The sequence below is a fragment of the Dromiciops gliroides genome, chromosome 4 (assembly GCF_019393635.1).
Source record: "Dromiciops gliroides isolate mDroGli1 chromosome 4, mDroGli1.pri, whole genome shotgun sequence".
Taxonomy (NCBI): domain Eukaryota; kingdom Metazoa; phylum Chordata; class Mammalia; order Microbiotheria; family Microbiotheriidae; genus Dromiciops; species Dromiciops gliroides.
The window spans coordinates 257,920,586-257,947,890 of NC_057864.1; the positions used below are offsets into that span (position 1 = coordinate 257,920,586).

Sequence of the window (27,305 nt, forward strand, 5' to 3'; positions counted from 1 at the left end):
CTCCGCCTCCGCTTCGGCGCTACCCACCCTTCTCCCCTCAGCAGGCGTTCTGCCTGGCTTCCGTAGAAGCCGGACAGTGAGCGCAGGTGCAGTAGAGGACCCGGAAGTGAGGGTGCTCGCTGACTGAGGCGGCTGGGTCCGGCGGGACCGTCTAGTCGGAGCCGGCAAAAGGGGGCGCGCGGGGCGGCGGGAGGTGAGAGGAGCGTGCGCACGGGGTGGGGGTCCCCTGTCTCTCTCCATCCCCTTCCACTTGGAACCCTCCCCCGCCGCCCCAAGCCGCGCGGCCCCAGGAGCCCACTCCCTTTACCAACGGTCACCCCGCCCTGACCCTCCCCCTCACACGCCTTCTCCCCCTCACGCACGCGCCCCCCTCCTGTCCGACCCTCCCCCACCCATGTATACAGCTTCTCTAGAACCTCCCCCTCCCCCGTCATGCACACTCCTCATCCACCTCCTAGGGCTCCCTCCCATGCACATCCTACCCAGACCCTTCTCTTCAGGCACGCCCCCGGCCCTGCCCCTTCACTCATGCCCCAGCTCCTCCTGGACCCTTCTTCACTCGATCTCCTCCTCACGCGCGTGCAGTACGTTCTGAACCTCCCGATCCCCAGCCCACAGCGGCATCCTCAGGCACCCCAGCGTGTCTTCCTCGTCGAGGCACTTTACTCATCCTGGCCATACACAAGCCATACACTCTGCCCCCCTCCGGACTTCTCAGCCTTGACCCACGCAGCTCCTGGTCACACACATGCTACTCCTTCCCAGCCTGCCTCTAGAATACCCTCCCCCCCCTCCCCCCAGCCTCAATGGCCTTTTCTTTAGAGCCTGCCCTATTCTTGCTCTTCCCCCTCACATATACCCGACTGGGACCCTCCCTTTCACACACAAGACCACTCCCCTTGCTTACTCTTCCTCTTCAGATAGAAGCACACTGCTTTCTTTTTGGTGAGGCAATTGGGGTTAAGTGACTTGCCCAGGGTCACACAGCTAGTAAGTGTTAAGTGTCTGAGGTCAGATTTGAACTCAGGTCCTCCTGAATCCAGGGCCGGTGCTCTATCTAGCTGCCCCTAGCACACTGCTTTCTGACCCACCTACTCCAGGCACATGAAGCCAGTCTTAAGGTTCACACACATTCTGTCCTGGCCAGTTTGAAGGGTGGAATGATGTAGGAAAGGCAAGAAAGGAAAAACTCATTGGAAAGAGTTGTCAAAGCAGGTGTGGTGAGGGCCTGCTTTGTGGTGGTCTCAGAGACATTGATATCACTGTTTCCCATTTTTATACCCCTACGCTTTCAAATGTCCTGGTTTCATCAGCTTTTTGTCCAGATCTGTTTTCTCTACCCGCAGATATTAATTTTGAGTTAGTCACTATGATGCTACCAGGCTGTTCTTGCATCTTAACCTCTTCTTTCTGCTGGAATTGTTCCCTGATTTTTTTTTTTGCTCTGTTTATCACTGTTTTCATTTTCACTTCTCCCTGAGTCCCTTCTCCAGATCATGTCAACTATCTTATCTTCTTTTGTCTCTTTTAATCTCCAAAATGAGTGACTAGATGACCTCTAGAGTCCCTGCAGGCTCTAAATCTATGACCCATCGTTTTATTATGCCTCACTTCATTTCCTTATCTTCTCAAGTCACGTTGTCTACCTTGCCTACCATACTCTTCTAGTCCTAGCCTCATCATGTCTGGTATCTGATTCTCTCCTGCAACTACCATCTGTCCCCTTCCCACAACAGCCTCAATTCCATTTATCTGTGTCCCTTCCCTTGATCACTGGTCCTGGGCTCCTCTTCCCTTTGTCTGTCCTGAAATGATATGTCAGTTCTGCCCTACAACCTTCTTCCACATCCCCATAGATGCTCATTTCACAATGAATACTTTCCCTCACTCTGCTCCTTTTCTTCCTCTGTTCTAGGTGCCCAGGATGGTGGGAGAACGTAGAAGCCGAGATTTGCTGGTGCCTCTGGGCCCACGACTGCAGGCATACCCTGAGGAACTGCTCCGGCAGCGCCAGGGTCACGATGGGCATCCAGAGTACTTGATCCGGTGGACTGTCCTTCAGCGTGGGAAGGAGGGTGCAGTGGGCAGTGGCAGCTCCCTCGAGGGCAAGGCAGAGCATATCCTCATGTGGCTTTCAGCCCCTGAGGTCTATGCCAACTGCCCCATGCTACTTGGTGAACGAGCAGCAGCCAAGGGGCCACAGCATGAACCAGTGGGGAGTGTGGGCGCTTTTCCCCGGGACGCCGGGGGTCTGGACGAAGCCTCGCTGGGAGAGATGGCCGCAGATGTCCGAGGACTGGTTCGACGAGCTGCCAGGCAGCTGGATGGGGGTGGGGGCTCCAGTCCTGCAGCCTCTGTGCTGCACACCATCCACGTACTCAGCGCCTATGCCAGCATCGGGCCCCTTGCTGGTGTCTTCAGGGAGACAGGAGCCTTGGACCTGCTCATGCACATGCTGGGCAACCCTGAGTCCCAGATTCGCAGGAGTGCTGGAAAGATGCTGCAGGCCTTGGCGGCCCATGATGCTGGTGAGGGTCCCAGGGGAAAGAAAGGGGAAGCAGGGAGGGAGCTGGGCCAACAGCAAGACTTGGGAACAGGGACCACTTGCAGAAAGGGGATGTCAGGACCTTTTGGTTTCATCAGAGTGAAAGTGATGGCTGCCTGTGCTCAGGGGCAGTGAACTTGGAGCTACAGGGCCCCATCCATTGGTGAGAGAGAGAGATGAAGAGAAGGAGGCAGTATCTCTCTTTCCTAGAGTTTAGAACTCACTGGCCAGATGTTAGGACAGATGTTATTGTGCCCCTGTCAGCCCCTTGGGTGGGAAAGGACCTGGTTCTGCTGGAGGGTGGAAGAGAATGAGTCTGAGAGAGGCAGGTGACAGGAGCTGAGAAGTGGGCTTCTGGAAGGTGGTAAGTGGGTTCCCTGGGACAGGATACAGAGCAGGGCTTGTATTTTAGGGAGCAGGGCCCATGTGCTCCTATCACTGAGCCAGCAGGATGGCATCGAGCAGCACATGGACTTTGATAGCCGCTCCACTCTGTTGGAGCTGTTTGCTGAGACCACTTCCTCTGAAGAGCACTGCATGGCCTTTGAAGGGATCCACCTGCCCCAGGTAACCTAAGGGAGTTGGGAAAAGGGCTCAGGGCTGGGTTTTTCATCTCCTGCCTCAACATTGTTGGCAACAGGGTTAGAAGAAGCAAAGTAGGGAGATCACTGACCTGAGCCCTGGGTGTTTCTCCTGCAGATCCCTGGAAAGCTGCTCTTCTCCTTAGTGAAGCGTTACTTGTGTGTCACATCACTCCTGGACCAGCTAAGTAGCAGCGTGGAGCCAGGGTCTGGGGAGTGGGGGAATCGGTCCTCCCCTAACAAGTCCTCCAGTGTGGAGAAGAGCCGTGGACAGAGGGAACTGGAGTTTAGCATGGCCATGGGCAACCTGATTTCAGAATTGGTTCGGGGCATGGGATGGGACCGGGGCCCAGGGAGGCAACCTGCATCTCCCCCTCGGCCTGCCCGCTCTATCTTTCAGCCCCGATCATCTGTGCCGAGCACCATCCTCCCAACCCTGCTCACCCCGACCTCCCCCAAGAGGCCAAGCCGGGCCTTCAGACCACGCTCTGAGTTCTCCAGCCTCAGTGGCTATGCTGACTACGTTCAGGAGACATTGCAGCCAGGGATGCGGGTTCGAATGCTGGAAGATTATGAGGAGATCAGTGCTGGGGACCAAGGCGAATTCCGGCAGAGCAACAATGGAATGCCCCCTGTGCAGGTAGGCATGAGGGGGTTGGGAATGGTGACTTGGAGGGGAGGGATGGTAGAATAGCATCCCTGGAAAAGAAAGAGAGACCCTAGAGAAAGTAGGGGAAGGTTAGAGAGGGACTATCCCTGGGGAGGGAGAGTGGCCATTTGGAGAAGATTGTATCACTAAGAGGCCAGATGATTCCTGGGAGCTGAAAAGGAGGCAGAGACGTCTAAGGATGCTGTTTGCCACATGGTTAGTCCTTTCTGTCTTCTTCCCCCAATCTCCACTCTAGGGGGAGCTGCGCAAGCTCCAGATGTGTGAGTGGTGGTCATGGAGGCTATATATGGGAGGGACCTCGAATGCTGGGGCTGGCATCAGGAAGTTGTTGTTTTTGTTGTTCATTTGTTTCAGTCATGTCTGATTCTTCATGACCCCATTTGGAGTTTTCTTGGTAAAGATATTGGAATGGTTTGCCATTTCCTTCTCCAGCTCATTTGACAGATGAGGAAACCGAAGTAAACAGGTGAAGTGACTTGCCCAGGGTCATGCAGCTAGGAAGTATCTGAGTCTGAATTTGAACTCGTGAAGATGAGTCTTCCTGATTCCAAGACCAGTGCTCTATCTACTGTGCCACCTAGCTTCCCAGCTGTCTCCTTCCTGGAATCAGGAGGACCTGGATTCAAATGTGGTCTCAAACAGTTACTAACCATATGATCCTGAGCAATTCACTTAACGTTTTTTGCCTCAGTTCTCTCATCTGTTCAATGGATATAAACAGTAGATCTTACCTCCCAGAGTTGTTGCAAGGACTACATACAGTAATAATTGTAAAGTGTTTATTTTAGTGCCTGGCACATAGGAAGTACTATATAAATTTTAGCCATTATGATCATTATCATTATTAATTGTTACTACGTGCCCCAGGTCTGGGCTTTCACCTGAAGTTGCTCACCAGGACCCAGGTAACTGAATTGTCTCCCACCCCCCTTCATTCCCCAGGTCCTGTGGCAGTCAATAGGCCGAACATACTGGGTGCATTGGCACATGGTGGAGATCCTGGGTCCTGTAACTGAGGACAAAGCTGCTGCTGAGCCAGAGAAAGGGACAGGGGGCAGTGGGCCTCAAGCCCCAGGTATAGGTGAGCCTTGGGAGGCAAGCACACAGGTTCCCTGGGGAGTGGAATATGGAGGCTTGTCTGGGTAGAGGAACTGTGACCAAAGAGAGATGCTGCCTCTGACCATATTGACCCTGAATGTGTCCAGTATCTCCTGGACAGTTGGTCAATACACTCATGTCTTATACCCCTAGTGCCTCCTTCCTTAGACTGGAAGCCCCTTGGGGGGTTGTATGCTTTGCCATACCTTAAACCTGAGGCTCAGAGCAACACAGAGTCTGGATGCCTGAGCCAGGCTGAATGGTGGGAGCTGCTTTTCTTCATCAAGAAGCTGGATGGGCCTGAACAACAGGAGTTTCTCCGACTCCTCCAAGAGAACCCAGATGGGGAGGTATGCTGGGCCCAGGAGTGGAGCTCTGAGAGGTTGTTCTGCTGGTAAGGGGCAGATGAGTCAGGATGGGGGGGGGGTAATAAGTGGAGGGTAGAGGAGCTTTAAAAACTGGATGTGGGTCTGAGGAAACCATGAAGGCCCAGGGTAGAGGAAGGTGAGAAGGTATTCCAAGAAAGGTATTTCCTTTCAATTCTAGTGACCCTTTTCCCTTATTGCCCAGTAAAATGAGTTTTCTTATTGTCCACAGACCCTGGAGGAGGAGGCCCTGGGTGAGCTCTCAGTGCCAGTGGAGTTGGCACAGAAGCTGGTATTAGCACTAAGTGGGCAGTGCCAGGGCAGCACCCACAGTGACCTGCTGAGTTCTCATGTCTACAGCAAGTATGGGCCACAGCCTAACACAGGAAATTCAGCCAGCCCAGCCCCTATAGTGCCTCAGGACACCTGTACCCCCAAGGAATCTTTGCCAGAGAAAATCACAGTGGAAGCTGAGCCCCCCAAGGCACAGAATGATTCCCAACTATTTAACCAGCTTCTGGTGGCAGAAGGGCTGGTTCTGCCCCCTGAAGTGAAAGAGTCATCCAGTGGTGAGTTCAGCCAGAGTGAGGTAGAATAGGGACTTGCATTAGGCATTTGGTGGTCCAGGAGGATGAGAATGGGGGAGTCCTCCTTGGCCTCCAAGCTAGGCCTTAGGAGAGGTCATGGCCTACTTTTTTTACCTAAAAGCATCTGTTCCTCTGGCTTTGACTGGGATCTAATCCTCCTTATCTTTCTTCCCTGTTTCCTGTATTCCTAAATGAGGAAATCCATGTTCGAGGGTGCCCTAATCATGATTGAATAGGTTTACCTCTCAGAATGTTGAGATTGGTGATTAGGGAATCCAGGGAGCATCCTATATCTAGGAAGACTACTGATACATTACCCGTTTTCCCCTCCACTCCAGAGCTGTGCAGTGCCTTGCGGGGCCCTGGTCGGAGGAGCTCTCTGGAACAGCATGTGACAGAGGCCATCGCCATGGTGCAGAGATCGAACTCAGAAACCAACCTGCAACTTTCAGGGCTCTATGCAATCTCCTCAGCTGTGGAAGAAGCCACAGGACGTGACCACCCTCTGATCCGTCCGGACAAAGCCCTCAGGTCAGACCCTAGGAGAAGTAGGGAAGGACTGGTGACAGAAATCAGAAAGGTGGTGGGAGGGATGAGGACAGGTGTTAAGAGGAAAGGAGACATCCAGGTAGAACAGCTAAGCAGAATAGGACATGAGGTACAGGAAGAAAGAATGGGAGCTAGCACAGGGAGAGGGAATGTGGAGGGAGAGCAATGGGAAATATAAGTGGAAGTAGGGCAAGAAAAGGGTTGTTTGGGGAGTGGAGTAAAGTGAGGGGAGAAGATTGTAAATTATAATGGGCACATTAAGAGTTAGGAAGAATCAGTCGAAATAAATGAGGGAGAGTTTATGGCTTAGAAGAGTTGAGAGTTGAAATAAGAAATTGGGAAAATATAATCCGTCCTCCCCCCACCCCCTAATCTCCAAATCAGAATTATTTGCTGCTCTGATATCTTTTTCTTTTAGAGAGAAGTTAGTCAAGACACTGATTGAGCTGCTGACCAATCAGGTTGGCGAGAAGCTGCTGGTGGTACTGGCACTACGCCTTCTTTATTTGCTCATGGCTAAACATGAGTGGCGTCCACTCTTTGCCACAGAAGGTGGGGTCTATGCTGTACTGGTCTGCATGCAGGAATATAAGACCTCAGTTCTTGTACAACAGGCCGGGCTGGCGGTGAGTAGGGGGAACGGGAATGGACCGTGGTGATCTTCACTACTTCTTCACCATTCCCAGCGTCATCTTAGGGTTATATGGGGCCAGAGCAGATTGTGGTACTCTATAGTCTCCAACATTTTTACAGCCAAAGTCAGTTTAAATTGAATATCCAGAGCAATTTTGAAAGTGAAAAGAAATCATAGGACAGTCCTGTGGCTTGGTTTAGAGTGGGAGACATGGTTCCTCCTTTGCTTTGATGGAGTAAGGTAGAATATTGCCAACTGATGATATGTACCTTCTGTAATTTTAATACCAGTTGTTAGAGCTACCTTTTGCTCACAGCTGCTTCCTTGAAGCATTGGTCAGCTGCTGGCAGCAGAGGCCCCAACAGAACACTGAGTGTTGCAGCCACTGAGTTCATTACACCATAAGTATGGTTTTGCCCATACCTTACCATCATACCACATTTCCCATGCAGGCACTCAAGGTCCTGGCCAGTGCTGGGCCCTGTGAACTCTCCAGTGGGGGCAGTGGTCGAGCATCCCCCTTGGCAGCTTCTGAAGCCCAGATGATCCGGGAAATCTTTGCCAGCATTGGCTCAGCTGCCCGCCCTGGCACTGACAACCTGTTGGGGGCAATCCCTGCTGCTGTTATCCTTATGCTACAAACTGAAGGGTAAAGGAGTTTGCTGGTTTTTGCCTCATCCCTATTGCCCATCACCTTTGTACCCAACTTAACACAGTTGCCCCCTACACTCTTCTGAGGCTTGCCACTACTTGGCCACAAGCGTTACTTTACTTTTTCCTCCTTACAGAAATTCCCTTTACCTTGCATCAGGTTAAACATTGGTGATGCTATCTTCACTGATGTTGGGGCAGATTCTGAATGGGAAAGTTGTTGAGGAGATCACTAAACATTAGAAAAAAAGAGACCCTTGTCTTTTTTTTTTTTTTAAGTTGATTTTTTTTCAATAAACAGAAATCTATTATTTCTCTCTCTGACACCCTCCCTTTTGGAAAAAGAACAATAAAAGTAAAAACCCTTATAACAAATATGCTTAGTCAAGCAAAACAAATTCTCACATTGGCCATGTCTAAAAAATATATATGCATGTATGTGTATATATACATATATATGTGTATGCGTATACACACATGTATGTTAAAAAAATTGTCTTGAAGGCTTGAGTTAGTATGTTCCCAGAGGCCGGGAGATGTATGACTTGTACTCATACGTACAGAGAGTACTATTTAAAATACCCATGAGGGTATGGGTATGAGGCCCATGAGGGCAGGGACATTTTCTATCTTCCTTAGTATTAACGCAGTGTTCTGCAAACAGAAGGTACTTGATCCATGTTTGTTGAAGAGATGAATAAAGGGATCTGGGATCCTGTTATTGGAGCTCTTTCCTGCTTCAGCCACAGGATAGTGTAAGGGAAAGAATGCTGGATGTGGACTCAGAAGGCCTCAGATCCTAGCTCAGCTACTTTTACTACCTGTTTACCCTTGGACAAGTCACTAAAACTGAGTCTATGCGACTCAGTTTTTTTCATCATTGATGTATGGGGGTTTAGATGAAATGCTTTCTGAGGTTCCTTCCAGTTCTAAGTCCTATGTTCCTCCTTCCCTTCTGTTCCTTTCCTTCCTCCTCTGCCCTCTCTCTCCTCCTCCCCTTATCTCCATCCTAGGTGTTCTTCAGCTGTAGGCAATGGACTTCTCCTCCTCAACATGCTCATGTGCAACCACCAGGCCCTAGGGGAACAACTGGCGACCCAGGAACTGCAAGAAGCTCTGCACAGCCACTGTGGTGGAGGGCCAGAGCCTGTACCCCCCACTCGCACCCTCATCCTCACCCTGATCAGCCGGCTGTCAGAGCATGGGCCCCCTGGCAGTCCAGAGCATGCAGGTACCACCATGGCCCGGAGGGGCTGGGGAGCTGTGTTTGCCTCTGGAGTTTAGAGGAAACAAAAGACGCAGGTTCTGGTTGGGCTGTGAGACATTGATTTATCAGCATTACCACTGTGGGGTTCTATTAAAAGTTAGAGAGAAGTAAGAAAAATGAGGTTCAGTGGTCCTCAGTTTGGATCTGACCATGGATTTGCTGAGTCTGAGGTGAGAGGCCTTAGAATGGGCAGTGAATGAGTTGTTATATGTTGAAATTAATTTAGTTATTAAGTTTAATTTTATTACTGCTCAATGTTAAGTTGATAACAAAACAATTTTAGAAATTAGTTGACACTAATTTTATTACACCAATTTTAAAAAATAATCTCTAAATAATGAAGTTAATTTCTTGTTCATTCCTTTTAAACTTTTTCTATGTATATTTGAATGTTTTTTTTAAAAAATAATTCCTGTTTATAATAAAGAAAAACATAAACTTTAGACTCAACAAATAAAAAAAGAGAAACTAAACTAAAAAAAAAAGAATGGGTGGGGCAGCTAGATGGCGCAGTGGTTAAAGCACCGGCCCTGGATTCAGGAGTACCTGGGTTCGGATCCGGCCTTAGACATTTGACACTTACTAGCTGTGTGACCCTGGGCAAGTCACTTAACCCCCATTGCCTAAAAAAAAAAAAAAAGAATGGGCAGTGAATAGAGGCTGGGGAGTCCCTTCTGGAAGAGGGCTTTGAACACAGGAGACGTTCTCAGCTCTTTGGGCTCCTTCTGGTATAGTACTGCCAGAAAGAAGGGAGAAAGATAAGATGACTTCTATGACCTCTTGATTTCCCCTTGATAAGGGAATATAGAACTCCCCAAGGGTCAGGGAGAATGGGGAAGGTTAAAGTTGCCCCAAAAGGTGGGAAAAGAACGTGACTAGAATGGAAAAATTTTAAGGCTTTGCGAAGGATGAGTCTCTTTTAAGTTGATTTTGGGGAAAATGGAAATAGGTGCAATAGCTCTCTACAGATTTGAAACCACTTAATTTGGGAACAAAAATGTATTACTTGTAACGTGGCTTGCTTTGAAGAAAGAAAACTCACAAAAGGTCTCAGAAAAAAGAGAATTTCCTAAATATTCCTAGGTTGATGGGGGTGGGCCTTCAGTTGTGCACATTCTAAGTACCTCCTTCCTCCTTGTGTTTGGGCTACAGTAGCAGAGCCGCCTTGCCCTGAGCACCAGGCTGGAGCAGATGAGCCATTGCTGCGGAGTCTGGTGGGGAGTGCCGGCTCCTCTGGGGAGCTGCTTTTGGAGCTGGAGCGAAGCATCTGCCCTGAAGGATCCCGGGAGGGTGATGTGAACCAGGTACTGAAGAGGCTTCAACATCAGCCCCAGCCCTTCCTGCTGTTGCTACAGAGCCTGGAGACCCCAGGGCCTAACAAGTCACTGCATATGACAGTTTTGAGGTGAGAGGATGAGTGGGAGGAAGGGAAATATTGGGAACATTAGGTGAGGGAGGGATGGGACCTGAGATCAGAGGATGCTGGGATTGGGTAGAGACTATGCAGGACTGAAAGTCAGTGGTCAGTATGAAGTAAAAAAATAGTATCTCCACCTCCACCAGAATACTGATCAGGCTGCTGGATTTCCCTGAGGCCATCCTCCTCCCCTGGCATGAAGCCATGGAACCATGTCTGGCCTGCATGAATGCCCCCAGCAATGATCGGGAGGTATGACTCTTCAGTAGGGAGGGAGACTGGGGAGCAGCATCCAAAGTAGGAAACAGAAGACGTTATGTGTTGCTGTTTCCTTTTGCCTGACTCCTGTTTTCTGCTCTCTCTTATCTTTGCATCTGTTTAACTGAACTTTGCGTATTTGGCTTTGCCTACCTCTTGGTCGTGGGCCCTTTTCTACTCTACCTTCCCTGGCCCCCATTGCAGGTGGTCCAGGAGCTAATCCGCTTCCTGCATCGCCTGGCCACGTTACACAAGGACTGCGCGGTGGTTCTGTGCCGCCTGGGAGCTCGAGAGGCCCTCACCAAGGCCCTGGACAAGCACACGGCACAATTGCTCCTGGGACCTGAGCTCCGGGATCTAGTGAGCGAGTGTGAGAAGCATGCCCGTCTCTACAGTAACCTCACAACGAGCATCCTGGCTGGATGTATCCAGGTCAGGAGCATGGGAAATGAAGGGGATAGAGCCTAGGAAATAACAACAGATTGGGGCAAGAGGTGAGGGAAAGGGCTGGGTAAGAATGTAGGATCACAGCAGCAAGAGATGGGGGGGGTATTAATGGGTTTTAGGTGGGAGTTAGGGAGGGAGCATGACCTGTCAGTCTAATTTGGGATGACATGGGGAGGGGAGTATTCCTTACCCAGATGCCTACATGATACTATAGTCTATAGGGTTCGGTGTGAGGAGAAAAAGCAAAATCTTAGTCCTTTTACTTTTTTGCCATAAAAGGTGTTTCTGTGCTCCTGTGTCACTGTTCCTTCCTGGCCCTCTATTCCCCTCTGCATCAAACCCACTTCTACCCCTGTTGTCTTACTACAGATGGTGCTTGGCCAGATTGAAGAGCACAGACGAACCCACCGGCCCATTAACATCCCTTTCTTTGACGTCTTCCTCAGGCATCTCTGCCAGGGTCAGTGTCCTTCACCTCCCTCTGGCTAGGGTCAGTGGCAGCCTCTTCCATCCCCACCTGTCCTAGCCTAATGCTATTACCACTCCTTCCTTGCTCTCCTCTGTCCCTTGTCCTTTCCTCCACCAGACTGTGATTTGCTCCTTCTTTTTGGCCCTAGGGTCCAGTGTGGAGGTAAAGGAGGACAAGTGTTGGGAGAAGGTGGAGGTGTCATCCAATCCTCACGGGGCCAGCAAGCTGACTGATCGAAACCCCAAGACCTACTGGGAATCCAATGGCAGCACCGGCTCTCACTACATCACCCTGCACATGCACCGGGGGGTCCTCGTCAGGTGTGGTGAAACAGACAGTCACATGAATCATGTTCATGTGTTCTCTATGTTCTGGATTACACACATACTAGCATGCATTGGGGGCCGATTTTTATACCACCCTGTACCCTTATGTAAGAGCCCTGTACTGGCTATGAGGCTGCCTGGCTCTGCTCTTAGTTCAGCTGCTAATTCACTGGTTGACCTTGGGCAAGCCACTTAGCCTCTGTGGGCCTCACTTTCCTCCGCTGTAAAAGGAAGGGCAGGGGAGGGGACTTACATGATTTCTTAAGATCCCTTCCAGGTCTAAAATGTTTTGATTGTTTGACTCCCTGAGCCTAGAAGTACAGGAGAGAAGCAAGTTTCTGAACCCTGACCGAGGAGCTACCCTCTGGCCATGGGCTCTGATGGGTTCCTCCCCCCTAGACAGCTGACTCTGCTGGTGGCCAGTGAAGACTCAAGCTACATGCCAGCCCGTGTGGTGGTGCTGGGGGGAGACAATGCCAGTTGTGTCAGCACTGAGCTCAACACAGTGAGAACCCTACCATAAACTTTTCTCCCATTCCCAGCAGCTAATCATCCCCCAGAGGGAACCCAAGGGAGGGAATAAATAGTGAGGCTGAGAGTTAAGATTAAGGAATTGTGGGGCCCTGGGGGCCCTTGGATCTTGTGAAGGAAGGAAGAGGCCAGTGGTCCCAAGAGCCATGGGTATTAGGGGCAAGAGAGAATATGGCTCCCTTCTGCATCATCAGGAACATGACAGCTCTTTCTCCTGCCTCAGGTGAATGTGATGCCTTCTGCTAGCCGGGTGCTGCTCCTGGAGAACCTGACCCGCTTCTGGCCTATCCTGCAGATCCGTATCAAGCGCTGCCAGCAGGTAGAGCATAGTGCAGGGTCCGTGGAGGTCAAAAGACCTCCTTGAAGATGTTAGGGAAGCATGAAACAGTATAATAGCCTCTGATTTAGGGGACAGGAGGAGATAACAGGGGTGGGGTGGGGTGGGTGGCACATGAGGCTTGTTCCTAGCGTATGAAGTACTTGAAGGAAGGATACCAGACTTTCAGTTTGGGTTCTCACTTCACCTGGTTGGAAAGAGGTCCAGGAGGCAGTACAATTCTAATAATACTAGAGTTGTTTCTGGATAGTTAAAAGACACTCTGGGTTGGTGGGACTTTGGGCCCTAACCTTTTTATGCTGCATATATTTTATTTATGTATTTAGAATTTTCCCCAAGATACACGTATAATTAAATTTTCACATTGATTTTTAAAACGGTCCCTAACTTTTTACCAGCACTTTATGCCAGAGCTTCGCTGAGGGAAGGTTCAGGGAGGGAGCCAGGCTGTTGCAGGAAGTCAGTGACAACCCCATGTTTTAGGGTGGCATTGACACCCGTGTGCGAGGGGTGGAGGTTCTAGGCCCCAAACCCACCTTCTGGCCACTGTTCCGGGAGCAGCTGTGTCGCCGCACGCACCTTTTCTACACTGTTCGAGCCCAAGCCTGGAGTCAGGACATTGCTCAGGACCGGAAGCGCCTGCTGCAGCTCTGCCCTAGGTGTGGAGAGGGACAGCCGGGGGCAGGGGGGCTGGTGCCAGTGCGGGGAGGGGGGCAGGACAAGAATGAAGAGGTCAGGGGCAGGGGGAGAGTCCTGGGGGATTGAAGGAGGGGGACAGAGCTTTCCTGGGGGATGAGGCCCTGCTGGTGTCCTTGGGGGGTTCTTGACATGAGAACATTCAGGGTGTTGTATTGAGGGAGAGTCTTGGGGCCAGGGGCTCGTGCCTCTAGCTCCTGACCCTGTCACCAGACTGAACGGGGCTTTGCGCCATGAGCAGAGTTTTGCAGATCGATTCCTCCCTGATGATGAGGCTGCCCAGGCACTGGGAAGGACCTGCTGGGAGGCCTTGGTCAGCCCCTTGGTGCAGAGCATCACGGCCCCTGGTAACTATCCCGTAACCTCTCCCCCAGACACTGGCCCTGGTAACTTCCACGAGTTCTACTCTAGTAGCTTTCCCTCAAGAACTTTCCCTGGTAGCCATCCTGTAATTTCTTCCCTAGTAACTGCCCCTGGTAACCATCCTTTAATGTCTGCTATGATAGCTTTCCTTGAAGAACTTCCCCAGGTCAACGATTCCTGTCTCCATCCCACCAACCAGCCCATAATTTCTTAACTTTCCCTGACCTGCTGTTGGTTCCCATGTTGCAGAGCCTTCCCGAACTGTCTTCCCTCCTCAGATGGCAGTGGGGTGAGCCCCCTGGCCTGGCTGCTGGGCCAGTACCTGGAGCACAGAGAGAAGGCCCATTGCCCACAAGGCCGAGCAGATTCTTTTACCTCCCGGGTCCGTCGCCTCAGCCACCTGCTGGTGCATGTGGAACCACCCCCAGGACCCCCTCCTGAGCCTCCCACCCGACCCAGTGAGTCATGGGGAGTGGGTCCTGGTTGAGAGTCTACAGATAGGGACTGTCAGGAAAGATTAAACACTCCCGTCCTTCCCCTAGCAATGTTATCTCAATCCACTGCCTTCCTTTCCCTGTGTTTCTCCCTATGCCCCCATTTCATCTTTTCTTCCAAGTCTGTGACATTTTCCTGGAACATTACTATAGGCTGGGGATGGTATCTTGTTCCTCACTATTCCTGCCCTTCATCATGAAAAGTTGGGGGGCTGGGAGGGGGGTGGCTCACGAGAGCATCCTCCAACTAGGGGCCCAGAGTCCGACACTTTCCCTCTTTCTGTCTCTGTCTCCACAGATGGCAAGAATAGCAGGAGTCGGGAACTGAACTCAGGGGTTGGCCTGGGCCCTCCTGGTGGCAGCCTGAGGGGGATCACCCAGTGCTGGAGGGGTGTGGTGCAAGAGCAGGTGGGCAGGGTGGGGGCCCGCAGGGTGTGGGGAAGGCCTCGGCAGCAGCGGCCGCCCCTTCACACTCCTGCCTCTCGCCCTCAGGTGAGCAGGTTTCTGACTGCAGCCTGGCAGGCCCCAGACCTCGTGCCCAGATACTGTGTCATCTATGAGCGGCTCCAGAGTGCTGGGGCAGAGCTCTTTGGGCCCCGGGCAGCCTTCACGCTGGCCCTGCGCCAGGGCTTCTCTGGAGCTCTGCTGCAGCTCTCCTTTCTCACTGCTGCCCACGTGAGTCCCCTTTGCCCCCTCCTCCTCAGCTGTGAGCCTCCACATTCCCAGTCTCCTCCCCCAGGCCTCTTCCCATCCCTCTCTTGTTGTTTCCCACCCCTTTTCACTCCTCTTCCCTTCCATTCCTGTGCCCAGGTGAGTGAGCAGTTTGCCCGGCACATTGACCAGCAGATCCAGAGGAGCCGGGTAGGTGGACCCCAGGGGGAAGAGATGCTGGGCCAGCTGCAGCGGAGCCTGGAGCCCATGATGGTCCTCTCTGGCCTAGAGCTCGCCACCACCTTTGAGCACTTTTACCAGTGAGTGTGGGGCCTCTGAGGGCAGGCAGGTGGGCCATGGGCATGGGACACAGTGGGGAGCCAGTCCTGGCTGAGTGGGGACTGCAGGGGGCCTTCCAGACTTGAGGGAAGGAAAATGCCCAAAAAGCAGCAGAGGCAGGGAGCCCGAGGCCCCGAGGGAAGGCTGGTGCTGAGTCCATCCCCAGTAAGGCCTGGGCTACGTGTGCTGCAGGTACTATCTGGCAGACCGCCTCCTGAGCCTGGGCCCGAGCTGGCTGGAACGGGCCGTGCTGGAGCAGATTGGGCTCTGCTTCCCTAACCGACTGCCCCAGCAGATGCTGAGCAGCCTGAGCACGTCCGAGGAGCTGCAGCACCAGTTCCACCTCTTCCAGCTTGAGCAGATTGACCAGCAGCTCCTGGAACAGGAAGAGGATGAGGAGCAAGGGCTGGAGGTCCACCTCCAGGAGGAGGTGAGGCAAGAGGCAGGGGCTTCAGCCCCAGCCTCAGGAGGAGGTGAGGGACACTGGCTAGACACCCATCTCTAGGAGGAGGTGAGATCATAGGGAGAGACTGGAGGCCCATCCCCAGCAGGAGGTGAGGGCCAGGGGATTTAGGGATGGGAGGACAGGAAAGCTATGAGGCTGGAAAGTCCTTCCCTGGGTTGAAGAAGAAAGGGTAGTAGAAGACGTGGTATTCATGTTTGTGTGCCCAGAGCACCTAGCCCAGTGCCTTGCACGTAGTAAGATTTGATTAAGTATTTGTTCAATTGGACTGACTTGAATGAGGGAGGTCCCTGAGAGCCATTTGCCCCCACAGCCAGTGGAAGAGCTGTTGCCTGAGGAGCCCGCTCCTGAAGTGTCTGTGCTGGTCCTGTCTCCACGCTGCTGGCCCGTGTCCCCCCTCTGCTATCTCCATGAGCCCAACAAGTACCTCCCTCCGGCTCTCAGTTCCAGCCTCAGTCGGTTTTCCAACTTCTACAGTCGGAGTAAGAGGATGGGGTGGCCAGCTGGGGAGGTGGCTCTAGAAAGAGGGGTACAAGAAGGAATAGATTATGCATATCGCAGAGCAGCCTAAAGAAGACAACCTAATAGGGGAGGGTTTGTGGAGGAAGATAGAATGAGCAGAAACTTTTGTATCAGGGTGCATGAAAATGAGGTGGCACTCTAAACTTTAGGCGCTGAGTAACCACTGGAATCTAATCCTTAGCATCCTGCTCTTGCTAAGTTAGAGTTCTATGGAGGTAGGTGAAAAATAGACAGAATGAACAGCCATGGCCACCAGAGGGCACAAATGATGCTGGAGAAATATGGTACCTGGGTGCCTATGGTACCTAGAGTCCTTTTATTCTTTCATCAAGTGTAGACGGTTAAAGTTGGAAGGGATGTTAGAGATGATCTAGTTCAACTTCCTCACTTTTTAGATGCTGACTTCCCCAAGATCATAGTGGCAACACCTTTATTAAAATACCATTTTCCTGCCTCAAAGTCCAGCACTAGATCATGTTTCCTGAGTTTCTGCACTGGGCTGAGCTTTGGGAAAGTAGAAACCAAGAAATGGGGGAACACGTGGTACCTGTTGAAAGGGATTGTCCTCCTGGACCAAGGGTGGGGTGGCAGCAAAGGGATATTTTTAAATTGCTTTTATAATGTTCACTTTTAATGCCTGAAAATACCACTCCCTATGTAGTAGGCTACTGTTCTGTAGTCATTTAAGTTCATAAGTACAATGAAGACTCTCAGACTATCCAAAGGACCTTAATATATAGGCAGTGTAATTTTTAAATCTCATCTGAGGGCAACTAGGTGGCACAGTGGATAAAGCACCAGCCCTGGATTCAGGAGAGCCTGAATTCAATTCTGGATTCAGACACTTGACACTAGCTGTGTGACCCTGGGCAAGTTATTTAACCCTCATTGCCCTGTGCAAAAAAAACAAACAAGCAAATGAAAAGAAAAGAAAGGAAACTAAATCTCATCTGAGATCACAGACATCTTGGTCTTGCTCCTGCCCATCAATAATTCCCGTGCCCACAGGGGAAGCTACCAGTGTAATGAAGACACGTTCCTTGCAGTGAGTGACATCCTAATCTCATGGTCCTTATCTCCTTGGTTTTGAGAGATTGTAATTTAGCTTTGAGTTCATGTCCTACTAGTCTCGTGTTCCCCATAGCACCTAGCACAGCATGGAACACATAGGAATATGGATTGGGAGACAAGCATAGAAAAGACTTTGAGACTTAGACTTCTGTTGATAGTTCCTTCTCTCTACTCCCAGGTCAAAACCGGCCAGTCCTTGAACTGGGACCTCGTCGTCGACTACAGTGGTCATGGTTGGGCCGGGCTGAATTGCTCTTTGGGACACAGACATTGCATGTCTCCACTTTGCAGATGTGGCTTCTTTTGCACTTCAACAAGATGGAGGTGTTATACTTCTCTGCCCCATTCAGTCTTTCCTCATTTTCCTCCCTGATTTTACCCACCTTTGATCTTCCCTCCATCCATCCTTTTTTTGTCCTGTGTCTTTATGAATAATGCCTGAGAAGCCCTAACTGTCTTTGTCCACGAGTGACCTCTATCAGGAGGCACCCACCCAAGTACAGGTTTCCTTCTCCCACCCCCAGCCAGTCCTTTGGCCTTCTCCCTAAGGCCCAGCCACTTGCCAGGATTGCTATGGGAAGGATTACTTTATAACTCTAATTCTGTTATTCCTTTGACCAGGAGGTGCCTTTGGACACTCTGCTTCAGAGCTCAGACCTCTCTTTAGAGCTATTGAATCAAGCCCTTCAACCTCTCACCTCTGGGCTTGGCCCCCTGAGCCTTCATGAGGGTCAGGGTTTCCCTCCTGGAGGTAGGTAATGGATGCTGTGCTGGCTCTCTTCCCTGGGGAAGGACAGGACTGGGAAGGAGAGGTGAAGGGAGGGGGGAGGGATTTAAGCTTTTCCACTACTCCCTCCCCTCAGAGGAGCTGTGTCATGGCCCCTGGCCATGTTTCTGAGGGCATTGGGGGTGGGGGTGGTGTCTCAGGTGTGCTGCGGCTTCGGGAGGTCGAGAAGGAGCCTGGGGGGGAGGCCCTGTGGCTGCTCCCCCCCCAGACCTACCTGAGTGTGGAGGAGGATGAGTGCCGAACCCTGGAGAGGAAGAGGAACCTCCTGAGCTGCCTCCTTGTCCGAATCCTCAAAGGCCATGGGGACAAGGGCCTGCACATTGATCAGCTTGTCTGTCTGGTACGGGGAAGGGGTCCAGGGAAGGTGGTGAGGCAGGGGCTCCCTGGGGAGTGGTTATTGGGAAGTGGCATCCGTATACCCAGCTTTGTAATGAAGAGGCCACCCAGGGGAAGGGGCCCTGCAGAGCACCCATCTGGGCTTTCATATCCCATAGGATGCATTCTGTCAGGTACCAAAGGGGATAGTGTGATGGAATTGGAGTCAGGAAGAACTGAGTTCAACTCCTAACTCAGACACTTAACTTGCTTTGTGACCCTAGGAAGGTCTTTAACCTTTCTCAGCCTGTTCCCTCACAGGATTGTTATGAGGATAACATTTAAAGCACTTTATAGATCTTAAAGCAATGTATAAATGCTAGTTATCATTATTCTGTGGAAACCAGAGAGAGAATTGGGGTTGAGTTACAGTGACCTCTGTGTATGCCCCTAGGTGCTGGAGGCCTGGCAGAAGGGCCCATCTAGCCCCAGGGGCCTGGGCAACAACATGGCTGGAGAGGCTGGCTGCAGTAGTGCCGATGTCCTTTCCTGCATCCTCCATCTCCTGGGCCAGGGCTATATTCGAAGGCAGGAGGACCGGCCCCAGGTCCTGGCATACGCAGCTCCGGAGCCTGCAGATCCCCAGCGGGGTCAGGCCAACGTCCCTTTCTGTGGCACTCGGAGTGTTGTGACCTCCCAGCTCAGGTGCGGCTAGAGGACCCACCCTGGTCCCTCACTTTCTGTCCAATTTGGAGCAAGCTGGGGGAGCTTAACTTGTGATGGGCATTGCTGGGGCCCCACCTGCCCTCATCAGGCCCAGTGTTCAGTTGAACACTTTGCACCCATGATGTACTGCAGTCTCTGCCCTCCAGGAGCTTATTATATTTTCCTTATTAAGTGTATTTCGATATTAGCAAACCAATGTTGACACTACAACTCCATTCAGCAGAAGCTCCTTTAGTGCACCTTTACATTCCACAAAGCCACAGTAAAACATAAAAACCCATGTTTGCACAGAAGACAAATTGACAGATACAGTCACCTCTTAGGATCACAACAGCTTTTCCTTAATTAGAACATTTCCTTTATGCCTTTATAAACAAGATTAATTTTACCAAAATAATGCATTTGTCCATAGTCATAGATAATCTGTCTCTAGGCTGATCTTGACTGGGGTGCATTGGATTTGGCTGGGTTTTATGTATGACAGAGTTACTAATAGTTATTCTATACCTCATCCCCAATTAGGCCCAAAGAGGTGTCTGCCCTGGCATCCTTGCAGCTGCCTGCAGGCCGAACCATGAGTCCCCATGAGGTGGAAGGCCTAATGGAACAGACAGTGAACCAGGTCCAGGAAACCCTGAACTTGGAGCCGGATGTTGCACTGCATTTACTAGCCCACACTCGATGGGGGGCTGACCAGCTGCTGCAGAGCTACAGTGAGGATCCAGAACCCTTGCTGTTGGCCTCAGGCCTTCGGGTACCTCTGGCCCAGACACCACCACCACTTCCCACCCAGTGTCCTGTCTGTGTCAGCCCCCTGAGCCCTGAAGACCAGCCTCCTGCCCTCTGCTGCATGCACTACTGCTGCAAGGTGAGGACCCCCCCCACCCCCCCCCCACCTCTATCCACACATCTTTTCTCCACCTAACTAAAGATCTCTGCTTTTCTTCCTTTCATGATTTCTCTCTCTTTGATCCCCTGCCCTTAGTTTTTTATTTTTTTACCTAAACTAGACTTAAATCTGCCTCAGCTCATATTCCCTTATGTCCCACTCAGGATACTCTATCTTTCATCCTCACTTTTTCTTCTCTTTCCCCTTGTCTCTCTTACAATGTGTTTCTCATTTCCTTCTCAATCCCTTTCTCCTCTTCTGAATGTTTTTCCTTTTCCTTCTCTCCACACCAATGATTCATTCATTCAGCAAATATTTATTAAGCATCTATTGTATAAGGCTACATAGCCTGGTAGAAGGAGTGTTAGTGTTGAGTCAGAAGATCTGAGTTCTAGTCTTGATGCCAGTACTGACTAGCTGACTGACCCTGGACAAATCACTTCACTTGTTTTTGTCTCAGTCTCATCACTTATAAAGTGGCAATGATGACTTCATAATCTACATTATAGGGTTGTGAGAAAAACACTTTAGAAGCAGCTAGGGGGCTCAGTGGATAGTACACTAGGCACTAGTGGGAGATGTAGGCCCCTTTTAATCAGTCAGCAAATCTTTACCAACCCACTATGCTGTGCTAGGGCCTGCCACTAAGCCCAAAGTGAAATAATCCTTGCCACAAGGAATTTAGAATCTAGATGGGGAGATAAGACAAACACAAATGAAAAATTCAGTAACAATTCAAAGTACTATATGCTAAATGCTTAAATAAGTGGCAGAAATACTTTCAGAGTATAGAAGGGGAGAGAGTACGGTAGCTACCAATGGCTGGGCCTCAGAGGGTTGGGGCAGGAAGGGAAGATGGGCTGGCATAGAAGTGTCAGACACAAGACCAGCTGCCCAAATGTGCCGACAAACTCCTGAGTAGGGCCTGAACCACGCTGAAATGTAACTGGGAAGTGTTGTACAAAAATAAATAAAAATACAAAAAAGAGAGAGATAATGTTAATTTGTGGTTTTCTAAGTCAGTAGGTTTTCCCTTTCTATTTGAATTTGACACCTCTGGGATAGCACATGTTTCAGGCAAGAAAAGCAGCAAGCCAAGGCTAGGGGCTGAGAAGGAGTCTGGGTTACAGTTGAGTAGACATTCTCTAGCAGAGGATTCTTGTAGGAGGAAAATGGGAACGAAAGTTGATGCCTAATTGATAAACCAAGGAACTTGAACTTTATCTTCTATGTAATAGTGGATCATTGTACTTTTTTTTAACTGGAGAATGAGATTGTTAAAATAGTAATTCAGAATGATTAACCTAGCAGCTTAACACAGGATGGCTTGAAAAAAGAAATGGGAGAGACAAAGAGATGAAGAGACCCATGGGAACGGGTGGGAGATGCTGAAGGTCTGAGCTATGGTGGCAGCAGTACAGATAGAAAGAAAAGAATTTGAAAGAGATTATGAGTGAAGAATTGATTGACTGGAAGTGCACAATGGAAAAGGAAAAATCAAGGATTACTGAAGTTTTTGGAGGCTGAGTGACTGGGAGAATGACATATTGGCAGAAATAGGGGAAGCTTATTTTGTAGGGGAAAGATTGTTTTTTTAAGTGGCTTTGTTGCCTTCTGTGTTTACATTATACTAAATTCTGAATATACTCCTCCCTCTCCTATCTCTACCAGGGCTTCTTTCATGATAATATATATATTTTTTTAAAAGCAGATCAGTGGGTCAGCTAGGTGGCGCAGTGGATAGAGCACCGGCCCTGGATTCAGGAGTACCTGAGTTCAAATCCGGCTTCAGACATTTGACACTTACTAGCTGTGTGACCCTGGGCAAGTCACTTAACCCCAATTGCCTCACTAAACAAAACAAAACAAAACAAACAAACAAAAAAAGCAGATCAGCACAATCGGCCAACACATTGACCACATCTAACAACACATACAACATATAACACTCACAGCTTCTCCAGTAAAAGGATACTGGTTTTGCTGATTGGTTTTGGATGTTAAATTGGTAGTCTCTTCAAGACAGCTAAGTGGAAATGTCTAAGTAGAGTTAGAAGACTGGTCTCAGAAGAGAGGACTGGGTAAAGTCCTTTACCTTTTACCTTACCTGACTTCTGCTTACAGTCAATACCTCCCCTTTCTCTATCTTCCCTCTTCTTCTTCCCTCACTTTATATTCATCCATATGGTATTTATAGATCAATGCTCCCTCCCCAACTTCTAGAAGTTTAGGTTTAGGTCATTCCCCAACAAGTTAATAATAACTGGCCCTTGTTCAGCATTTGAAGATTTACAAAGCACTTTGCTCAAAACAACCCTGTGATACAGGTTATCTAAGTATCCTGATTGCATGGAGAAGGAAATTAAGTCTCAGAAAGATTGAATGACTTATCCATAGCTAGTAAGTGTCAGAATTGGAATTCAAGTCTAGGTCTTCTGCTTCCAAGTCCAGTATTTGATTTCTACCATACCAAGATTCGAATCACTTCAGGTTAATCTTTCTTTCTTTCTTTTTGGGGGGTGGGACAGTGAGGGTTAAGTGACTTGCCCAGGGTCACATAGCTAATAAGCATCAAGTGTCTGAGGCCGGATTTGAACTCAGCTCCTCCTGAATTCAGGGTTGGTGCTTTATCTACTTCACCATCTAGCTGCCCCCTATTTCAGGTTAATCTTAAGGGGAGAAGTCTGGCTGGTGCTGAGTACGTTGGGTCTGGCCTTCTGGCACAGCCCACTTCTGGGGAGTCTCTATAGGTCCTAGGGGATAACTTAGTTGTTTATCTTCTGCAGTCCCCCAACTGTAGAATGGTTAGGGGTCCTTGGTTCTGACCACCTCAATCCTATATTCCTCTAGTCCTGTTGGAATGAGTACTTGACAACACGAATTGAACAGAACCTTGTGTTAAATTGCACTTGTCCAATCGCTGACTGCCCTGCTCAGCCTACCAGTGCCTTCATCCGTGCCATTGTCTCCTCCCCTGAAGTCATTGCCAAGGTACTCAACACTTCCTCTCCCAATCCCTCTCCCCCCCACCCCCGCCAGTTTTAATGACTCAGAAACTTGAGGGGCAGGCCCTGGGCATGGGGTAGGAGGGATAAAATTCTGGGATTTTGGGAAGGTCTCAAGGAGTCATCACCTATTTCTCATGGTGTCTATGTCTCGTCACAGTATGAGAAGGCCCTTCTGCGGGGGTATGTGGAAAGCTGCTCCAACATGACCTGGTGCACCAACCCCCAGGGCTGTGACCGTATCCTGTGCCGCCAGGGCTTGGGCTGTGGGGCTGCCTGCTCCAAGTGTGGCTGGGCCTCCTGCTTCAATTGTAATTTCCCTGAGGTGGGCACCCCTGTCCCTGCACACATTTCCCTCACACATCCCAGTGCAGAGACCACACACATTCACATGTGCCCATGAGCATGTGTGCATATGTGCATGTACACACACTGCCCCCGCCCAAGTCCTTTACCAAAATGAGATGTGCTCATTCCTCCTTTCTCTCCAAAGTCTGGCCCATTCTTTCCCTTGACACCCCTCCCTCTCATGCCCCTTCTCCCACCAATGGAGCCTACTCCTCCAGCCTAATGAAGCTGGGGCCTCTGCCCCTCTTTTTCTACCCCTCTGTCCAACCCAGGCTCACTACCCTGCCAGCTGTAGCCACATGTCCCAGTGGGTGGATGATGGTGGCTACTATGAGGGTATGAGTGTGGAGGCTCAAAGCAAGCACCTGGCCAAGCTCATCTCCAAGCGCTGTCCCAGCTGCCAGGCCCCTATAGAGAAGAATGAGGGGTGTCTACAGTAAGAAGGGGAGGAGGGGGCAGCTGTGGTAAAGAGATGGGGGAGGGAGCCCCACAGAGTGATCGACCCTAAACTTTGCCTGGCTATAGCAAATGAGGGGAGCCAAGAGAAAGGGGCCAAGAGTTGGGGAAGGCTGGTGAGAACCTGAGGCCAGAGCTGTATGTTGGAGCAGGTTTGGGGTCAGGTTGTAGAATTTCTGAGGCATGGGGCAGTGGTGATCCAATGCTTGTCTAGAATAAAGCCTGGGCCCAATCAGGACATGGCTACTGCTCACATCAGGTCTTGGGTTTTAACTGGTAATTTTAGTGGAATCAAGATTCCCCACATTCTTCAGGAAGGATTTGGGAATGCTGTAGCAAGGGCCAGCTGTGTCAAGTCCTCTGGGCCCTTGGCCTTCCTGGTAACAACTTTGGCCCAAGAGGGGTCTTTGATCTGTGGTCTCCCCAACAGCATGACTTGTGCCAAATGCAACCATGGCTTTTGCTGGCGTTGTCTCAAGCCTTGGAAGCCAACACACAAGGATTATTACAACTGCTCAGCCATGGTGAGGAGAGTGGAGTAGTGGAGATCTGAGGGTGGAGGGTTTGGGAAAGTAAAGCTCTCAGGAGGACCAGGTCAGAGCTTGGGCTTGGTGCTTCAGAGCACTGGTTGCCCATATGTTGTAGGGACTATGTCCCTTCCCCTCATTCTCCTCAGAGAGGCTGGTGGAAGTAGGACGGAAAAAGGGAAGAAAGACTTAGGCCATGACAGCCCCTCTGCAGGCTTGAGGAGCTGGTGTAACTCCATCCTTCATCCCCAAAGAGAGGGGCCCAACTCCTAGAACACCATTCATCACACTTCAGGCTAGGGGCGGGGGAGGTTATAGAAAGGACAAAAGATGGAGTCCTTGTTCAAGGACCTCTTCCCCTGCCCCCCCCCCCAAAATAGCATAGCCTGTCCTCATTTCCTGTTCCTTCATCCAGGTGAGCAAAGCTGCCCGACAAGAGAAGCGGTTTCAGGATTACAATGAAAGGTGTACTTTCCATCACCAGGCCCAGGTGAAAGGGAAGGCCTGGGAGTTAGGCAGGAGGAAGCCTGGGGTCTCAATGGGAGGGCCACATGCTGGGCTAGGGAGATACAACTAGGGCCCTGAATAGTCTTAAGTTTTGAGGAATGAAACTTCAACCTGCACATGCTGATGCTAATGAATGTCTCTCTGGGCAGGAGTTTACACTGAATCTACGTAGCTGTGTGTCTGCTATCTCAGAGATGCCCCCACCACAGCCCCTCACCTTCCTCATTGATGCCTGCCGGGGCCTAGAACAGGCCAGAAAGGTTGGAAGGGGTGTTTGGGAGAAGCAGGGGTCCCCTGGGTCTGGCTTCCTTCTCGTTGTCTAAATTGAAGTAGAGAAGGGAGAAGAGGAGATAGGCCTGGCCTCCCTGGACAGTAGATGCAGAAACAAAATTAAATCGAGAAGGGAGGTGGTCTGAGCTGCAATTGGAGGGCTCTCTAATCACCCCCCAGGTCCTGGCCTATGCCTGCGTATACAGCTACTACAACCAGGACACGGAGCGCATGGATGTGGTGGAACAGCAGACGGAGAACTTGGAATTGCATACCAATGCCCTGCAGATCCTCCTGGGTGAGACCCTCACTCCTGGGGTAGCACACCTCAAACCTGCCCCCTCCTGTAGCCTTGAGGCAGGGGCAGGAGAAACCTCTTCCTCCCCCCCTTCTCCCTCCACCTCAGTTCTGCTTCAGGTTCCCATAGAGAGGATGCCCTTCCTCCTTCCCCCCTCACTTCTCCGTTCAGTGAAGAGCCTTCTCCCTACCCACAAGAAATAAAACCCCTGTGCTAAACCATCTCTGCAGAGGAAACACTACTGCAATGCCAGGACCTGGCTTCTTCCCTGAAACTCTTCAAGGCGGAGCACCTCAGCACAGGCCTGGAGCTTCTTCGGCGTATTCAGGAGAGATTACTGGCCATCCTGCAGCACTCCACACAGGTGTATACCCCACCTCACCCCACCTTGCCTAGGCCCCACCATGTCTCACGAACACACACAACTCTCCTCCTTCCTAGTACTTTCAGCAAAATATTTGAGCCTCTTCTCTACACAAGAAGCTTTGTAGAACATCAGTGTGCTAAGTGAAGCAGTTCCAGCCTTACAGGAAGACTCTCAGTCTAGCTGGAAGTTGACTACATGTTGAGAGATTCATTGTCACTTGAGTACTGAATGAGTAGTCAGTCTACTGAGTACTCTAGTTCACAAGAGAGGGAGAGATCATTGGATATTTTGGGTAGTTGAGGAAAGTTTCCTGGACAGAGGTGTGGGATTTGAGCTGATTTTGAAGGGATGAGTACAATCCATTCAGGCAGAGAAGGGCATTCAAGGTAACCTATATACATGGCCTCTTTACGTATCCCATCCTACAGGACTGCACAGTATCCCTCCCCTAAACCCTTTGAAAGGAAGAAGCCAAGTGAATTTCATTTACTACATCCTGCATTCAGGCTTTGGTCTGAGATATTTAGATCCATATTTTCTCTCTTCCCTCTCTCCCCCTTCCCCTTCTCTCCCCTTCTTTTTCTCCCTTCCCTCTCTCTCGCCCTCTTCCCACTTCTTCCCCCCTTCCCATCTGTCCTCTCCTTCTTCACTTTCTTTTTCCTCCCCTCTTCACCCCTTCCCTTCCCCCCAACACTCCCAGCCAACTGATATTGAATTCACAGATATGTGGATGAACAGGGAACTCTTGACCATTCAGTGATTCATGACCAAGTACCTGCTCACCCAAATCTTTCCTTCCCTCTGACAGGATTTCCGAATTGGCCTTCAGACCCCACCGGGTTCAGAGCCCCAAGAAGTGAAGGTTTCTAATGTGCCCATCAACCAGTAAGTAGATGAGTGAGAAGGTCTTGGGACTGGTCAGGAAAGAGGGCCTTTTGCTGCTGAGTTGGGGGGGTGGGGCTTGGGGGTGAACCACAGGGAAAGCTGTGTATGCTGTATGTACTTCCATAAGCTTGATGCTGAAAAACCCATGTGCTTTGTTTTTTCCTCCTCTTTCTCACCCTAGGCCGCAGGGATCCTCAGAGCTGGGTCAGGAAGAAGAAGATGAGGAAGATGAGGATGAGGTACCAGGATGGCAACAGAATGAGTATGACGATGAGGAGCTGGATGATGACAGCTTCTATGATGATGAGTCAGAGAACCTAGATCGAGATACCTTCTTTTTCGATGATGAGGATGAAGGCTATGACTAAGGGGTGGTGGCTGTGCCTCCCCCCAAAATCAGCCCACCCCCAGAAAGGGTAGAAAGTACCCAGGGTGACTGTTAAGAGTTAAGGAACTTTGGGCTTGTGCTGGGGGTGGGTCATCCCTCTCCCATAGAGGGGTCCCCCAGGAGGGCTGCCCTGAAACTCTCTGGGGAAACTGACCACCAGGGATTGTACTTTGTTCTGTTTATTAAATAAACGGCTTTTCTTGTAA

The 27,305-nt window shown here is 50.5% G+C and overlaps 1 protein-coding gene across 3 annotated transcripts; it reads left to right on the top strand.

The window, feature by feature from the left end:
• CUL9 (cullin 9) lies at window positions 1-27,305 on the top strand. 3 transcript variants are annotated; one of them, XM_044005047.1, is made up of 41 exons: window positions 1-193; window positions 1,916-2,528; window positions 2,958-3,112; window positions 3,245-3,766; window positions 4,739-4,877; window positions 5,048-5,244; window positions 5,492-5,828; window positions 6,185-6,377; window positions 6,814-7,021; window positions 7,482-7,678; window positions 8,694-8,911; window positions 10,100-10,352; window positions 10,511-10,616; window positions 10,827-11,054; window positions 11,439-11,529; window positions 11,687-11,858; window positions 12,264-12,369; window positions 12,619-12,714; window positions 13,216-13,391; window positions 13,642-13,775; window positions 14,070-14,249; window positions 14,584-14,693; window positions 14,778-14,960; window positions 15,096-15,256; window positions 15,468-15,705; window positions 16,052-16,220; window positions 17,510-17,655; window positions 17,953-18,082; window positions 18,259-18,458; window positions 18,888-19,138; window positions 19,682-20,027; window positions 22,899-23,039; window positions 23,214-23,378; window positions 23,674-23,837; window positions 24,288-24,381; window positions 24,800-24,874; window positions 25,041-25,151; window positions 25,342-25,459; window positions 25,690-25,823; window positions 26,635-26,711; window positions 26,893-27,305. In XM_044005047.1, exons 2-41 carry the CDS (start codon window positions 1,925-1,927, stop codon window positions 27,077-27,079), a joined length of 7,512 nt encoding a protein of 2,503 aa, XP_043860982.1. In that variant the 5' UTR covers window positions 1-193; window positions 1,916-1,924; the 3' UTR covers window positions 27,080-27,305. The 3 variants fall into 3 exon arrangements, with proteins under 3 accessions (XP_043860982.1, XP_043860983.1, XP_043860984.1); XM_044005048.1 differs by having other exon boundaries at window positions 4,739-4,871; XM_044005049.1 differs by lacking the exon at window positions 24,800-24,874.